Source organism: Poromitra crassiceps (genome assembly GCF_964638095.1).
Source record: "Poromitra crassiceps genome assembly, chromosome: 6".
NCBI classification, from domain to species: Eukaryota; Metazoa; Chordata; class Actinopteri; order Beryciformes; family Melamphaidae; genus Poromitra; species Poromitra crassiceps.
In genome coordinates this window covers 2,908,400-2,925,854 of record NC_139627.1, presented here as the reverse complement: position 1 = coordinate 2,925,854, position 17,455 = coordinate 2,908,400, and the positions used below count along the sequence as shown (strand labels likewise).

General features: G+C 46.4%; 1 protein-coding gene across 2 annotated transcripts; it reads left to right on the top strand.

The window, feature by feature from the left end:
• The first annotated feature begins 1,280 nt into the window (after positions 1-1,280).
• arih2 (ariadne homolog 2) lies at positions 1,281-16,882 on the top strand. 2 transcript variants are annotated; one of them, XM_083639509.1, is made up of 15 exons: positions 1,281-1,380; positions 5,020-5,571; positions 6,630-6,697; positions 7,123-7,195; positions 8,472-8,613; positions 8,768-8,889; positions 9,300-9,409; positions 10,463-10,580; positions 12,824-12,874; positions 13,437-13,458; positions 13,805-13,956; positions 14,265-14,408; positions 14,999-15,067; positions 15,294-15,428; positions 16,266-16,882. In XM_083639509.1, the coding sequence occupies exons 2-15, from the start codon at positions 5,308-5,310 to the stop codon at positions 16,335-16,337; spliced, it is 1,542 nt and encodes a 513-aa protein (XP_083495635.1). In that variant the 5' UTR covers positions 1,281-1,380; positions 5,020-5,307; the 3' UTR covers positions 16,338-16,882. The 2 variants fall into 2 exon arrangements, with proteins under 2 accessions (XP_083495635.1, XP_083495634.1); XM_083639508.1 differs by having other exon boundaries at positions 14,999-15,115.
• The last annotated feature ends 573 nt before the right edge of the window (positions 16,883-17,455 follow it).

Genomic DNA, 17,455 nt, shown 5'->3' with positions numbered 1-17,455 from the left:
TCACTGTCACACCCTCTTATCTATGTCTTTATGTGTTAGTATAATTATGCGACATGATAGCTGTATTGAAAATAGTAACCACTTTTGTATTGAAAGTATTTTTCCAGTAAAATCAAAACAAAAAGTTTACTCTTGGACTCAATTTTGTCATTTTTTGTGAGCTGTATTTGTTAGTTTATCAGACAGACATGTTTCCAAATCAGCAACAGTCACACATCCACAGTCATACACTGACCAGACAGTAGAAATAGCTTCTTCCATTCTTTCCATATTTCTGAAACTACTTAACAGTTTTGACTGTTTGGCTGTCTGTGACAGCTCTGACTATCTGTTTGGCTGTCTGTGACAGCTCTGACTATCTGTTTGGCTGTATGTGACAGCTCGGACTATCTGACAGCTGTTTGTTTATTTGCCGCACACCCACACAGGAGGATTCCTCATATAGCCTAACTGCTTTTGCAATATTCTTTTTCACTTTCTTTTTAAATAATTATTCAAGTAAATCTATTGAAATAAAAAAGAATGATTAAAAATAGCATTCTATAGTAGTCCTACTACAAAAGTAAGGTCTCCCAGTCTCCCTGATTATAGTTTAATTTGAGCTCAGAACTAATCAATGTTAGGAGAGAGTTGTATAATGATGTCATTAACAGAGCCAAGATTCCCTTTGTTATGCAGAGGAGGACAGTAGAGTAGGTGGTCCTCCTCACATTGCTGTTCAGACACACACAGGAATCCAGCCACATGGCCTGAGACGATCAATGAGAATTGGGTGCGTTCAGACCTGTACTTTACTGAGATCAGAGCGCCAAAGATCAGAACTGGGCTATTTAAATGCCAGGTCTGCACAGGGTGTGAAATGCCAGCCAGGTCCTGAAGAGCCTGGTGACGCGAGGTTAGCCAGGTCCAAGGACCTGAGTGGACCTGGTGAGTGGCAGTCACAGCTGTCAGTCACCCTACAGTATGTCGGTAGTCTTCTGCAGCACCCCATCCTCTCGCCTCTCTTTACTGGAAGAGATAATTTATTCATTTGGATATTACTGACACATGGTCTGTAGGCTATAATTGATAGGGTCTCTGTTATTGCCTTGTATTACTTTTTTCATATATCTATTTTTATTTACTTTGGATATAGCCTGAGAGCCTTGCTGTTTTAGAGTATACGTCGGTTTGAGGAACACAAAATTATTATTCATAATAAGTAAAAAAATAAAAAAATAAAAATCCAAGAGACGCGGAAGTGACGTCATATATAAATACCCCTGTAGCCGTCTAGCTTCCGCTCACCCAGCCTCCAAGCCAGCAGAGTCTAATCGCTTTCTGGATCCTCTAGCCGCCCCAGGCTGTGTCTGCGAGCCGAGTCCAGGCTGCTCCCGGGAGGTAAATATTAACACCTTCACCCGGTGGGATGTCATCCAGCGGCTGTCTGTGTCTGTGTGCTTATTGTCGGAACCCCGCCGGGCCTTGTTTACATCTCAATCCCCGGGCTGGAGTGGATGAGAGGCGGAGGCACAGCGGGGGAGGGGTTGCTAACCTAGCTAGCTGACATTTTCTATTTTAATTCGTGACAGGGAACAATAGACACGGTTGTTTTTAATAGACATTCGAACGGCTATTCTCAAAGTCCCAAACTGTGTAGCTAGTCAAATGCGTGGGTTTATTGTTCACTGGTGGTGAATGTGATGTCAACACGCTAGCCTGGAAGCTAAGCCCGGGCTAGCGGGAGCTAGTAGCCGCTGTGCGAAATTGGCTTTGCTGCCCTTTAGTTTAGAATTCTGGCTGAATTACCGTGGCTCTTGTAGCTAACGTTAGATAGCTACCAGCAAACAAAACAACCCGAACCAATGCTGCTTATCTCGCACCGAACTCCTTCCTCCATCCATCTACGCGATCAACAACCCCTTACTGCTGAGTCGTTATATTAGCTTAGCAATATGTATGTCACCCAGTTTGCTGCCTATTTTTAGAATGGACCGCCGGGCGGAATGCGAGCATTCGTCTGTAGCCGGGGCTGGCCCCCGGCTGGCTGGCCAGGTGGATATCTGCAAAGTCATATTTGAACCCCGGTGCCAGCAACTGCTCTGATCCTCTGCCACCTCTAGATTCATCCGGATCGCAGGTCGAAATAAGCTACACTGTCATGGTAGAGGACTTTTCATTCTCTAACTTGCAACGGAATTTCATTGCACTGCCAATTTATTTCAGACACCTATTTCTCTGCCGTTTTCTACTTGCAGATAATGCCTGTCGGTGTGGCTTTGGCACAGACTTTCTCGTCCCATGCTGTGCCTATAACCTTAGGTTAGGGTTGCTGTGCCTATCACCCAGTCTGCCACCCTTAGGGTTAGGGTTGCTGTGCCTATAACCTTATCACCCGGTCTGCCACCAAGTTAACTGCACTTAAGTTTCTTCCTCTCATCCCGGAAGCTAAAGTGTCACAGAGGCTAATCTTTTAAATCATGACCATAAGCCTCTACGCGTGCCATGTTGTGTGTGTCCCACACGTGTTTTCTAGATCCACAATGTAGTAAGGCCAAAAAGTACAGCAGATGCAAGCAAGAGCTGATTTTTAAATCCCATCTTAGGGGAGTTAAATCAAAAGGTAGAGACTGATACACTGAACAGAGGTTGAAGACAGACAGAGTGGAATAAGAGACATGGCAACGATGGAGAAGGGGGTTCAATTGAATTGTGTTCAGCGTAGGAAAGCAGAGAGGCAAACAGTGAGTAGTGTGGGTGTAGCCGTGATGTGATCAACTCGACAGCACGGCAGAAGGGAGGGAGGGACCCTGGATCTGATCCAGCCACAACCCCTGGATCTGATCCAGCCACAACCCCTGGATCTGATCCAGCCACAACCCCTGGATCTGATCCAGCCACAACCCCTGGCCTCCAGATCTAGGCTAGCCGGCCTTCTAGCCAGCAGAGAAAACCTAAAACAATCTCTGGTTAATCCCCAAGATCACCAGCCACTTGAACGGTCTGTCATGCCAATAACATGGCTTTTAGAATGTAACAGCTATTGTGAGGGAAGTGCTGCCAGCCAAGTAGAGTAGACAAATTTGTCAGATTTATTAACGTTTTGCTGATGGTTGTTGTGCTAATTTCTGTGCCATCCTTCTACTAGGCTAGTGGCTGGGGAGTTAGGCTAACATTTGAGGCAAAGAGCAATTAGTTTGGAACTTGGGACAAAATGAGTGTAAATGTTTAGATATCTATTATAGCAAAACAACTACAGTAACTATCACACTGTGTGAGTCTGAAAGATATGCAGTCTGTGGGCAGAGCAGGAAACAGATGTTCTCACCTTCTCCACCCAGTGGCTGGGAGTTTCTAAACATCATCGGCCAATTTGAGTTTTTCATCTGCAAAATATTATTTGTGGAAAATAAAAGAACCTCCAGTGGCTACCTGCCATCATCGTTGGTAGTGTTGTAAAACTTGTCATCTAAAGCCAAAATTAGCAGCACTTGACTGGTATCCACTAGCCAGCCAGTGGTAATTTAATTCCAGTCCTCCTTCTGAGGCCATGGCTGCATAGAGACAGTCCGCATGTCTGGGAACGCCCACAAAATGTTAAACGGCTGGCGCGCGAGTGGGGTAAAACCACCCATATATCTCATGGGCTGACTCACCAAAAGACGGTGCTGCGGCTCTAAACTACATGTTTGGGGGTTCTAGAGCAGAACACAAGACGTCTGCTCAGATGTGCGTTTACTGCGGTGGTTAAATCCACGATCGTGTCTGCCTGGGCTGGGCTATCAGCTAAATTCTAACTTTGCTGAATGGATAGAACGGGGTTTTTTACCCCGCCCTGACCACGCCCCCAGCCAGGCTGAGCCAGCTAAACCAGCGTCTATGACGAGACGTGGCCTCAACCTATATGATCAGGACTCAGGAGTGACTTATTTGGACAATCACATGTGTGGTGTGGGAACAGAAAAAGTGGAAGCAAGCAAGCTCAAAGTCAAAATTGTGTTCATCAACAGTCACAATGTGGTGACAATCACATGTGTGAAATTGTCACCAGCAGCCACCACCCTAACACTGAAATCTTTGCGTCTGGCTGGGAGGCATTTCTAACTTTTCAACAGTCTTTTGGAGGTTATTCTCTATTCCAGGAAGATTTTTGGTTGGTGAAATTGGGTAAGCCTGGAAGTTTAGTAGAAGTGAATTATCTGCATTGGAACCATGACGTATCAGAGGACATTGATAAAAAAAAAAAAAACACGATTTCAGACGGAAGCCCGTCTTTATTGTCACACGAACACACTACAACACATGCATGCGGCCACAACACACACTCATGCTGACGGTGGCCGGTGAAATATGTCCTCTGTATTTGACCCATCCAGGCTTGTCCTTTCCTCCGGGGGGCAGGCCAGGAGCAGTGGTCGCTATTTCTTTCCAGCGCCCGGGGACCATCATTGGACCAACTTCAGATGTTGTCGTCACTGGTCGGATGACGATCTTCTGCATGTTTTTAGTGGGGGGTTATGTACGGAGGACATGATGGAGGCAGGGTGGTGGATACATTGGAGCAGTGGTTCCCAACCGCCGGGCCCCGGACCGGTGCCGGTCCATTTGCTGCCGCGCCACTTGGAAGCAATAGGATTCGGCAGGGAGGAAGAGACAGACAGAGAGAGAGAGAAGCCACTTTCTCACAGAGATCGCGCAATATTGCCGTTCAGAAGGCCCGCAACGCCGGCAGCATTGCCACAGAAATTGTTTTCACACAGACCATCAAGCAGCACCGCCACATTTCCGCCCCCCCCGGAGTGCGTTTTCAGATAGCATCGATCCACCCCTCCCGGATTGAAATGAGGGTGAACCATGGGTGCTGAGTTTCATTCCTATAATTAATCAAAGCCCGACAAATTAAAATGATGCTGGACAGTGGACACAATAAAAATGACTTGCTCCATCTAATTATCTTGCTATTTTCTTTCTTTCTGCCTTCTGATTCTAACCCTCTTACTTTCCATTCTCTCTCCTTCCATCCTCTCTTCTCCTCCCCAGTCTTGTTGTTCTCTCCTCAGATCTGCTGTACCCCGCTGTCCAGATGAGTGACGGGGAGTGTGACTTCTTCTGCTTCTTCCGCTGCTGCTGAGCGCGCTCTGTACGCGCCTCAGACAGGAAGCGAAGGGCGTCTCTGGGCGGTGTAGTTCTCCCAGACGCGAGCGAGTGTAAGCGGCCGGTGGTGGGGGGACCAGGAAGTGGGAGAGCCATTTCAGCTAATCGGACCGGTCGGGAACCGACGGGTAGGCGGGCCGTCTACCTGTCCGGGTGATCGATTGGAGCGATCGGATGTCTGTGGACATGAACAGCCAGGCGTCGGACAGCAATGAGGAAGACTTCGGGGTGAACTCTGAGGAAGAGGATGAGGATGACGGAGGAGAGGAGGAGGAGGGGGGGGACATCGCAGGGTACTACGACGGCGTCGCCAGCGATGTGGAGCAGCAGGGTGCCGACTCCTTCGACCCCGAGGAGTACCAGTTCACCTGCCTCACCTACAAGGAGAGCCAGAGGGCACTGACGGAGGAGGTCAACAACGTGGCCGCCGCACTCAAGGTGTGTGTATGTTTGTCATGTGACTCCAGCTGGGTCACATGATGCGTCACTACTACCATTTGTATCCTGAACTCAATTAAAGATTGTCATTGCAGCATAATTACAGGGCTGGGCGATATGGTTGAAATCAATATCATGATCATCATAAGGATTGTTGACACTATATGGCTCACATATGCAAAATCATGATAAATCAAATTCATCTTCATGAAGTGAAAATGGTCATTTAAAAGTGACAGTTCTCAAACTTTGTCCCTACAGGCCTAGTGGACACTCATTTAGACACTGAACCAGTCAAGTGAAATCAAATAAATACATGTGTATCAAAATTAATCACCGAAACATACCCGTTCCTATGTGGCGAGTCATTTCATGATGAATTACAAACGATCCATATTGTGTAAATGGGTGAGCAGGTTCTGAATTAAATCCAAATCTTCTCTTGTCTCTTTATTGGTTCAGTACAGGAAATGATTCAAACAAAACTATTTTGGCTGGTAAAAATAATTCTTGGCAGGTCATTTTTTTTAGTGACCTTCCCATGGCAGCACTGTGAACAGGGCACAATCTTGTGTATTGCATTGAGATATGAAATTGTGAGTAGATATGCTCTCTATACTCTGCCTGTGTTGACTAAGGCAGTGGTTCTCAATTTCTTTCACATGAAGGACCCCTAAACTGACAAAAATTAGATCACAGACTCTAATTTGATAGGATTTTGTCCCACGGTCCCCCATATGATAATAAGATTGATGCTTTAGATGTTTTATTACAGAAAGTGTATAAAATCCATGACCAAAATAATCATTGTGTTACTTATGAATCGACGGGGAGAGCTGACTCAACTGCGACTGAAGCAACACATCAACCTAATCTCTCTCCTTCCCTCCCTCCCCTCCCCCTCTCTGTCCCCCCCCCCCCCTCTCTCTCTCTCCCTCCCCCTCTCTGTCCCCCCCCCCTCTTTCTCTCCCTCCCTCCCCCTCTCTGTCTCTCTCCCCCTCTCTCTCTCCCTCCCTCCCCCTCTCTGTCTCTCTCTCCCTTTCTCTCTTCTCTTCCAGGTTTTACCGGCGGTAGCGAAACTGGTCCTTGTGCATTTTCACTGGCAGATTTTACAAATACTGGACAGGTTTGTCTCTTCTGTCTTTCTCTGGTTCTTTCCCCTCTTGTTCCCAGTCTGTCCGTTCTCCCTCTCTTTCACTCTATTACCCATCTTTCTAATTCCCCCTCTTCCTCAGTCTCCATCTTTCCTCCTTATTCTGCCTCCATTTGTTCACTCTTTGCCTCTCATTTTCCCTTTCTCTCTGCTTTTCTTTCTCATCCTCCTCTCTTTCAGTGACGCTCTCAGATTCTACCTCTCTGTGTCCCTCTCTGATTCTTTCTCTCATCTTCCCCTACTTTCTCTCCTTTTTCATTTGTTTTCTTTATCCATATTATTCATATCTTTATTTTTCTTCCTCACCTCACCTCACGTCTCTACTGTTTGTTTACTTTATATAAGCAGCACGTAGTTCCTCAGCTGACCTCATGTTCTGCTCATGTTCTCTTCCACAGATATAAGTCCAACTCGGCTCTGCTGTTGTCGGACGCTCTGGTCCAGCCCAGCAGCACCTGCAGATCAGTCACTGTGAGTATCAGGTGTGCGTGCGCGCGCACAGGTGCATGCATTTTTTTTTTTTTTTCTTACCAATACGTTCCCAAATTCTGAACTTGTTCTAAAACTATATGTATATTTTGCTAGCTTTCTTTGTTGACTCAAAGCGCATTTTATTCTGCGTCATTATAGCTTCTGCTTCAGCCAAGTGATCTTGATTAGAAAAAATACATAATAATCCTCTAAAGGCATCGCAATCTGACCTTCCATTTCCCAGAAAATGTCAACAATTCTCTGATTGGATACAAATTGCTGTCGACCTCCCACTATCCAATCAGAGACATGTTGACATTTTCTGGGAAACGGAAGGGCAGATTGCGATGCCTTTAAAGGACTATTATGTATTTTTTCAACCCCGCGAGTCTCTACGAGTTATGGTTGCGGAGATACGTCTACCCTGCATGCAGGACTACAGGAGAGAGATAGAGGACAGGAGATACGTCTACCCTGCATGCAGGACTACAGGAGAGAGATAGAGGACAGGGGCGTGTAGGATGAGGATGAGGGCGTGTCGACAGGAAGTGTTTTCTTCAGGAAAACGTGTCCAGAGCACTCCCAACGCACACAAGACACAGCGCTTATTTGTTGCTGTCAGAAAAATGAACATTTAACTTTTCTCTGCTTGAGGCGTCCAGAGCGTGCCGCCCACAAACACTGTCCGTCGAGAGCGCTGAAACAGCAGGTGTGCTGCTGAGGAGATCAGCATTCCTAGCGCGTCCTCCTTACCATCGAGAAGGAATTGCAGAAATAAACGCTTCCTGTCGACACTCAGCCTAATGCTACAGTTCTTTGCATTTATTTTGGATTGATCATTTTATAGTTACCTTACCTATAGAGACAGTCCGCATGTCTGGGAACGCCCATACAGGCTCTAGGAACGCCCACAATAGACGCTGGGTTAGCCTGGGGGCGGGGTCAGGGTGGGGTAAATTCCCCCGTTCTATCCATTCAGCAAAGTTAGAATTTAGCTGATAGCCCAGCCCAGGCAGACACGATCGGGGATTTAACCACCGCAGTAAACGCACATCTGAGCAGACGTCTTGTGTTCTGCTCTAGAACCCCCAAACCTGTAGTTTAGAGCCCAGCACCGTCTTTTGGTGAGTCAGCCCATGAGATATATCGGCGGTTTTACCCCACTCGCGCGCCAGCCGTTTAACATTTTGTGAGCGTTCCCAGACATGCCGACTGTCTCTATACAGTATATGTGAAGGTTTTGTATCTTAGCTGTGTGTGTGTGTGTGTGTTTCAGGCCCCCCAGTCCCTCCAGTGTGGTGTGTGTCTACAGGTCGTACGGAGGGACGCCCTGCTGGCTCTGCCCTGCCAGCACTCCTTCTGCAAAGGATGCTGGGAGCAGCACTGCACTGTACTGGTCAAAGATGGCATGGGAGTGGGTGAGTGTGTTTGTTTGTGTGTGTGTGTGTGTGTATATTCATCAAAGATGACATCAGAGGGTGAGTCACACTCTGTTTGATCAGAGGCTCACATGGATCTATCTGTTCATTGATCTGTTTTGCCATCTCTCTGTGTGTGTGTGTGTGTGTCCAGGTATCTCATGTATGGCTCAAGACTGTTCCCTGCAGATGCCAGAAGACTTTGTCCTGCCGCTGCTGCCAGCAGAGGAGCTGAAGGACAAATACAGACGCTACCTCTTTAGAGACTACGTCGAGGTGTGTGTGTGCGTGCCTGTGCACGTTTTGAAGTGATCTGTTCAGACATTGTTTCATTGAGGTCTGCACGTAACGTTAGAGCTTGTGTCCGTAGCTTCTTTTTTTTAAGCTCCTTTTTTCAGTTGTTCCTAATGAGGAACTTAGCAGGAGACGACAGTAAACACTACCGCAAGGCACTCTGGGTATTGTGGTGCGGGGCTCCCGTTTGCGAGGCTAGCTAGCTACCATCTCGGTTTTCTCATAACTGGGGTATATTAGTGTGGTATACACTAAATATACCACAGCTGTGAGCCAATCAGATTGCTTGATTTGAGAGAGCCGTTTTATAATTATGTATCTAATCCGTCCCTCTCTCTCCTCTCTCTCTCTCTCTCTCTCTCTCTCTCTCTCTCCCCCCTCCTCACCTCCAGAGTCACTTCCAGTTGCAGTTGTGCCCAGGTGCAGACTGTCCCATAGTCATCCAGGTCCAGGAGCCCCGGGCACGCAGGGTGCAGTGTAGCCGCTGCACAGAAGTCTTCTGGTAGGACACACACCTACACACACTCACACACACTGTGTGCACACAGAAGTCTTCTGGTAGGACACACACCTACACACACTCACACACTGTGTGCACACAGAAGTCTTCTGGTAGGACACACACCTACACACACACACACACACACACACTGTGTGCACACAGAAGTCTTCTGGTAGGACACACACCTACACACACTCACACACTGTGCACACAGAAGTCTTCTGGTAGGACACACACCTACACACACTCACACACTGTGGGCTCACAGAAGTCTTCTGGTAGGACACACACCTACACACGCTCACACACTGTGCACACAGAAGTCTTCTGGTAGGACACACACCTACACACGTGCACACACACTGTGCGTGCAGTGTAACAATATTGTCGGAGCACGATTACTTTACCGACTGCTTTTATTTGACTCGCTCTCAAAGTAAATAACGACGTCGTAGCTGAAGGATTTCACCTCATGAATTGCGGCAAAAGAGAGATGTGCTGCTAGGATCACTAAAGCTCTTTCATGTTCTTTTCAGGACATTATTGTGCTTTGTTTATATGAGAGCTAGTGGTAGTCACCAAGTGAAGCTGTTGCTTTCTTAAGTGTAAGTAAGTGACTCAGACTGACCACCACATCTACTGTGGATCAAAGAGAGAGTCTCCATGTTGAGAGAAGCACCTGTAACCTCACAGTGGCAGGCTAAATGGCTTTTCAATATGCATTACATTTGGTCATAGCCGTTAAAAAGATAGAATAATATTGCATTTACCCTAGGCAGATCAGGTTGGTCAAGACATGATGCTGTTTTGTTAGTTAGCAAGTTAACTAGTCTAGTTTTCAAGATAACTACTCTAGTTAGCAAGATGACTAGTCTAGAGCTTCAGGCTCCTCTGGACTTCTGTAACCAGTTCCTATTTTATGTCAGCTTTTGAAAACCGTACAAATGTAAATCTCTCTCCCTCCCTCTCTCTCTCCCATCCTCTGTCCCCCTCTCTCTCTCCCTCATCCTCTCCCTCATCCTCTCCCTCCCTCTCTCTCTCTCTCTCCTCCAGTTTTAAATGCCGTCAGATGTACCACGCACCCACAGACTGTGGAACGATCCGGAAATGGCTGACCAAATGTGCCGACGACTCCGAGACGGCCAACTACATCAGCGCACACACTAAAGATGTATGAAGGACACACACACACACACACACACACACACACACACACACACACACACAGTCAGACCTTCTTTTTTTTTACATCAAAAGTCCCACTAGTACCAAAAAAAAATCACCTTTTTTTAACCCAGCTAAGCAGCAGGGGGCAGCATCAGCAGCATTGCCTTTTAAACTTTTAGATCACACACTCAACCTGTTCAATTTCTCCAAAGAGCGTGGAAGGAAAGAGACGACACTCCGGCCATTTTTGGAAACAGAATGCGCCTCGCAGTGGTCAGCTGCGGTAGCGCTGGCCCCTATAATCAGCCTCTCTAAACAGTAACTCAACGGGAGTTGAACCTCGGGTCCTTTTCGTTAGGTATTTATCTTGAAAAAACTAAACCAAGAAAACGAAAAACTTTGCTTAGTTTCCACAATATGGTTGTTGTTTTACATCCCTGCACTACACCACTTCAATCAAGATTTGCAGTACGCCCGGAAAAGATGTGAATCCCCAAAGTTTAGAGTGTTCTCCCGTTGAGTTACTGTTTAGAGAGGCTGATTATAGGGGCCAGCGCTACCGCAGCTGACCACTGCGAGCCTGTGCGAGGTTCTTTTGGCGCTGTCACGCTTCCAAAAATAAAAAATGGCGGAGGCTGCTGGGCGCTGATGTTGCAATGGGGCAATATGGAGCTGTCATTTCTTTCCATAAAAGTTCTTTGGTTTCTCCACGGCTGCGAGCTCTCTGTACTCCCTTCTCAGACAGCTGCACAGGGCCAGTATCAGGCCAGCCAGAACAAAATGGAAACTTCCAGTTAAAACTTTCAAAAATAATGTAATTTAAACAAGTAAATAGTCTTACTGATGATTAGGGGTGTCACGGTACACAAAAGTCACGGTTCGGTACGTACCTCGGTTTTGGGGTCACGGTTCGGTACGAATACGGCACGGTACGAAAACGGGGAAAAAAAGCAACAAATCCCAAATTTTGTTTTTTTCCCTTTGAATATGTCTGAATTCTGCTTTTTACGCTATTTTTACCATCAGAAATAGTGTCTAATATGTGGGAATGAATAAATGTCCACTATTTAATAAGATCTAGGCAATCCACACAAAAAGGTTTTACTCTAGAGCAGTGATTTTCAAAGTGTGGGGTGCGCCTCCCTCTCAGATGTCTGTATTCCAGCTGTTTGACAGGGCAAAGGCATTTCCCCCCACTTTAAATCTTTATTGTACACAAGTTTGTAAACAGAGCGCATGTGAGTAGCCTAATACTCCCACCAACCCCTCCCCCTGTTGTATTTGTTTTATGTAGCATTTGCGTTTGATGTAAGCACTAATTTGGAATCCTATCTAAAAGCGGCCACTAGGCGGCAGTGTTTCTTTAGTCAACGTCAAAATACCTACATGTTCAGAAGAAGAATAAAACGGCAGAAGAAGAAAAACTTCTGAACCCTGTTGAAAGATACCCCCACTGTCTGACAGACAACGGGGTGGGTTTCACTTTCCCAGTAAGTACGGGAAAGAACCCTGTCAGCGCCTTAACGTTATTGGATGTGAGTTTTGTTTAGCATAATATGATTACGTTCGGTCATCTAATGGATTATTGGAACATGACAAGGAGTCATCGCCTCTTCCTCACCGCAGCTTGCCTGTCTGCATCCGCAGATGTCTGCTTGACCGCATCACTCATCCCATGCGATGTATGTTGCTTGTTTACAAGTTAACAGCTTTGTCAGTGTTATGTAACGTTTAGCCGCAACGCGCAACTATAAAGGACTTTGTCGCGGGTACGTAACGTTACATTGGCAAGCTTACCTCGTTGGCTTGATGTTGACAGAATTTGCAAAACAGCTTATCGCCACAAAACGTCCCATTCTGTGAACGCGGATTTCTATGGCCCTTGTGTTGTTTTGGTGTGTCGTCTTCTGTGGCGTTTAATTCAATTCAATTCAATGCCGTTCAAACAGCGTTTAGGTGCTTCTGGATTTGACGTATTCGTCGTGTCGTTTCATGTACCGTGAAACGAGGTACCGTGAGGGTCGTACCGTAAATTCACGGGACGAATACATGTACCGTGACACCCCTACTGATGATACATGTTGGAGGAGAAAAAGGTGTTTCAACAAATGAAGCCGCAAACATTGTATCAAAAATACTTGTGATGTTAAGATTACATATGGAGTGAAACTGTGACCGTAAAGCATTACTCAAAATGTCTCATCATTATTGTACATTTTACAATCATCTTTTTTCTCCCTCCTTCAGTGTCCTAAGTGCAATATCTGCATTGAGAAGAACGGAGGCTGCAATCACATGGTGAGTCAGGCAGAGGTGGAAATCACACTTTCCTGCGGCAAAATGCTTAAAATGCATTCAGATACTGACAAGAGTGACATCATCAGCGGTGACCTCATCTAACACAGATACTGACAAGAGTGACATCATCAGTGGTGACATCATCTAACACAGATACTGAGAGCTGACAGCGATAGCTCCAAGTGAATGGAAAAGAAAAGAGGAGCGTATGAAATGTGTGGCAGCTGCAGGAATGTAGCTGAACTTCAGTGTTGAAGAAAGAGACCGCTCGCTGCACACTGCTGCCAATGCTCCCATATATTGCCTCTAAGTTACAACAACTTGAAGAGTTTTGATATTTAGCTGGATGTCACCTGGGCAGCAGTATATCTATATAACACATACATACATGACCTGTGTCACTTGAGGTGTGTTTGATTTGGTCTTCATAGACACATGAACAGCCTCCAAGCTGCACTTGTCACACGCCAGATGAGCTAAAAATCAAGCGCTCCTATGTTCTGCTGCCAATTTGCCCAGATCACTCAATTGATTTTCTCATTGTCTTTTGTGTGTGTTTCAGCAATGCTCCAAGTGCAAACACGGTGAGTAGCGTATCTGAGTTTGACAGTTATTGTCCTGTTTAACTGGGTGGGTTGAGCAAAACTGCAACACTGCGGGGTTAGGGGCTTTTCTTTCCAACTCATGCTGTTACACCCATGCTGTTACACCCATGCTGTTACAGCATGCATGCACTCATGGCACTGTAAGGCGCTTTGAATTAAGTGGCATGTTAACATCTGTATTGGAATAAAAGCCTTTTTCTCAGTTTGTTTCATGTTTGGGCTGTTTTGCGACGGCTCACGTTGTCTTACAGGACCGTGTGAAGCAGGGGAAAGCTCAGAATTCATCATGGTGACATCTTTGAGTTTGTGTTCTGTCTCCTCCCAGACTTCTGCTGGATGTGTCTTGGTGACTGGAAGACCCACGGCAGTGAATACTATGAGTGCAGCCGCTACAAAGAAAACCCAGACATCGTCAACCAGAGCCAGCAGGCTCAGGCCAGAGAGGCCCTCAAGAAATACCTCTTCTACTTCGAGAGGGTGGGTAGAGAACACACACCCACGACACACACACACACACACACACACACACACACACACACACACACACACACGACACACACGACACACACACACACACACACACACACACACACACACCCACGACACACGCAGGGATTCTTCTACTTTTGGACCATTTTTGTACATTTATTTGCACGGGGCATACAGTTTGTAGTTGTACCGTACAATTGGTTCTTTGTGATCGGAGTCCCAGAGCCCTAAATTTACCACATAAACATCACACAAAAACTTGTATTTTATTTTTGGTCGTTTGTCTTTCCCACCAGTGGGAGAACCATAACAAGTCTCTGCAGTTGGAGGCTCAGACGTACCAGAGGATCCAGGAGAAGATCCAGGAGAGAGTGATGAACAACCTGGGCACCTGGATCGACTGGCAGTACCTGCATAATGCTGCCAAGCTACTGGCTAAGGTACTCAAACACATGTGCATGTGCATGTACGTACTCAACACCGTGAGGAAGGGAGAGAGCGAGGGCGACAGGCACACAGAGAGACAGGGAGATAAAGGGTGACAGGCACACAGAGAGACAGGGAGATAAAGGGTGACAGGCACACACACAGAGAGAGAGAGAGAGAGAAATGGAAAGGTAATCATGAGACTTTTTGAATATCAATTACTGTTAATTACGATAAGCTAAATTTAGCTACCAAAGATATAAAAATAAAATTAAGACAATTTTAGGCAGTTAATTATGAAATTAATTGAACAATCAGCTCAACTTTTACTAAGTTTACTTCTTCATTCTTACTGAAGTAGAGAGAATGAGCAATGCAAGGCAGAATGTGTCACCAGTCAAGCCAAAGGTCACATTTTGTCTTGGAATTTGGCCAGAATATTTGCCTGTGTAAATACTTCTATGTTGAAACATAGATCTGCTAGAAATCAAATGAAGTGGCAGGATATGCAGATCAAAATGATGAAGATGTGGAAAGATTCATTCTAAGTTCAGGTGGCTAAATCACTCCCAAAGTCCTGAGTGTGTGTTGTGTTTGTCCCCAGTGTCGCTACACGCTGCAGTACACCTACCCCTACGCCTATTATATGGAGTCTGGCCCACGCAAGAAGCTGGTGAGAATCAAACAAACGCACACCATCTCCCTGCCTGTCTGTTCTTTGGTGAATATGTTTATTTACTATTCTAGCATTATAGCAGTGCAATAACGCTAATCATATCAAGGACATGTTTTCAACTCCCTTCCTTCCCCTCTCTTGCCATCCTGTCTGTTTGTGTCAGTGGGGAGGAGGGGGTTAAATCTGAGTAATTATTGAATATGTGTTTTTCTTCTCGGTGCAGTTTGAGTACCAGCAGGCCCAGCTGGAGGCGGAGATAGAAAACCTGTCGTGGAAGGTGGAGCGGGCCGACGGCTACGAGAGAGGAGTGGTGGGAGGAGGAGGAGGAGAGGGCGAGCTGAGCGCCCTCGACAGAGGGGTGAGAGGAGAACTAATGATGGAGGGAGGGGGGAGTTAAGAGCAGAGGAAGACTATGCGAGAGGAGTTAATAGAGAGCCACAGGGATGACGTATTTTTGTAGTCAGAACGCGGAAGTCCCAGACTTCCTGGTTCTTCACTGTTTCTGTCTATGGGATTTTTGAATGGGTTTTTGCCACGATGCTTCTAATAATCTCTCTGGGCAACGCAAGATTAATCAAACGCGAACCAGAGTTCAGTCGGATAATCTTCACACATGAGGACCACTTTCATGAGTTTTGTAGCGTAAATGCGAGCCCTAGAAGTAAAAAGCTTGAGCTAAGCTAATCCAGAACTACACACTGTCGCATAGGCTTCCACGTCACGTCAGCACTCAACCTGGACTGTTGTTGATGTGTGCATTGATTACCCCGGGCTGAACGGGGCTGAACCAGGTGAGGGAAAGAGAATTTCCGTGTTCGTCCTTTGAAGTGGTGACGTTATTGACGTATATATCCCCATCGACTCAACAGTGTAGTCTCATTTAGCCGTTTGCTAGCTAGCCGCCCTTTTAACGGCACGCAAAAGCTTCAAAACTCATAAAAGTGCTCCTCGTGTGTGAAGATGATATTACTAAACACTGGTTCGCGTTTGATTAAGCCAGCGTTGCCCAGAGAGATTATTAGAAGCATCGCGCCAAAAACCCATTCAAAACTCTCATAGGGGAAAACAGTGAAGAACCAGGAGTGTTAGCATCGATGATTTCCGGACTCATTCCTGCGGCTCTCTATTTAAATTTGGTGAATGTTTCCAACTGAAGTGCTGCTGTGTAGTAACTGAGGTCTTCTCCATCTCGCAGGATCTGGAGAATCAGATGCACATCGCCGAGCAGAGGAGACGCACGCTGCTGAAGGACTTCCACGACACCTGAAGCTCCACCACCACTGCAGAGCACCAGCACCCTCCCTCCCTCCCTCCTCTCCTCCCTCCCTCCTCTCCTCCCTCGGTGCACAGCACACATCCTTCACTCATCCCTCGCTCGTTCACCTCTCCGTTTCTCTCTTTCCTTCTCTCGCTCCCGTTTGCTGCAGGGTCACAGAATGGCACGATTATCTCCCCTTCTCCTCCTCCTCCTCGTGTACATGGTTTGCCTTCACAACATGGCGTTTGCTCTGGCTACACTTGTGTGAACTTGTTCCACGCAGCTTTTAAGATCTGATCACAAAGTAGGGCTGCACGATTCTGGTCAAAATGATCATCACGATTATTTCTGATCAATATTGAGATTATTTAACACGATTACTTTGACTTTAAGAAAAAGCATGAATTTATTGAAAAATATCTAACTGGATTTCTTTGAACTGTCAACTTTTACCAAGGAAGGTTTAAACATAAACAGACAAACACGCCCAGCTCCCCGTTCTCGACACGCACCACAGCATGTTTAGGCTTTGGAGAGGGGCGGGGTGCACCACTGCGAGGGAAAGGAGGGGTGGGGCGGGGTGCACCACTGCGAGGGAAAGGAAGGGTGGGGCGGGGTGCACCACTGCGAGGGAAAGGAGGTGTGGGGCGGGGTGCACCACTGCGAGGGAAAGGAGGGGTGGGGCGGGGTGCACCACTGTGAGGGAAAGGAGGGGTGCGCTGGATTTACAACATAAAACAAAATGTGAGCAGCATTGCGAAACAGAATGTGGTACATTTTATTTTATCCCAATTTTTGTGTTTTCATGATTGTGGGAAGCCAAAATCTTGATCACGATTAATATTCGATGAATTGTGCAGCCCTATCAGAAAGGGTCAAATGTCACATCTGACGCCACTGATCAAAGCACTGATGATGCATTTTCCATGGCTGCATTTATTGGACATATGTATTTTTAGCTGATGCTCTTTATCCACAGCGACTTGGAGTGGATCATGCAATAGCAGAATAAGCTTTGTTATCAGAGCTGTTTGTGGCCAGACTTTACTGCTGAGATTGTAGAATGACGATGTGAAAGAAGTACTCGTGGGTGATAAGGAGAGAGAGATTTCCCCCACATTTTTGAG

What these genes read in the sequence shown, in the direction of transcription:
- arih2 (XM_083639508.1), top strand. Translation starts at nt 5,308, where the DNA reads ATGTCTGTGGACATGAACAGCCAGGCGTCGGACAGCAATGAGGAAGAC. An exon ending in TCAGCGCACACACTAAAGAT is followed by an intron (nt 10,581 to 12,823) that starts GTATGAAGGACA and finishes TCCCTCCTTCAG; the next exon opens with TGTCCTAAGTGCAATATCTG. An exon ending in CTGCCAAGCTACTGGCTAAG is followed by an intron (nt 14,409 to 14,998) that starts GTACTCAAACAC and finishes GTTTGTCCCCAG; the next exon opens with TGTCGCTACACGCTGCAGTA.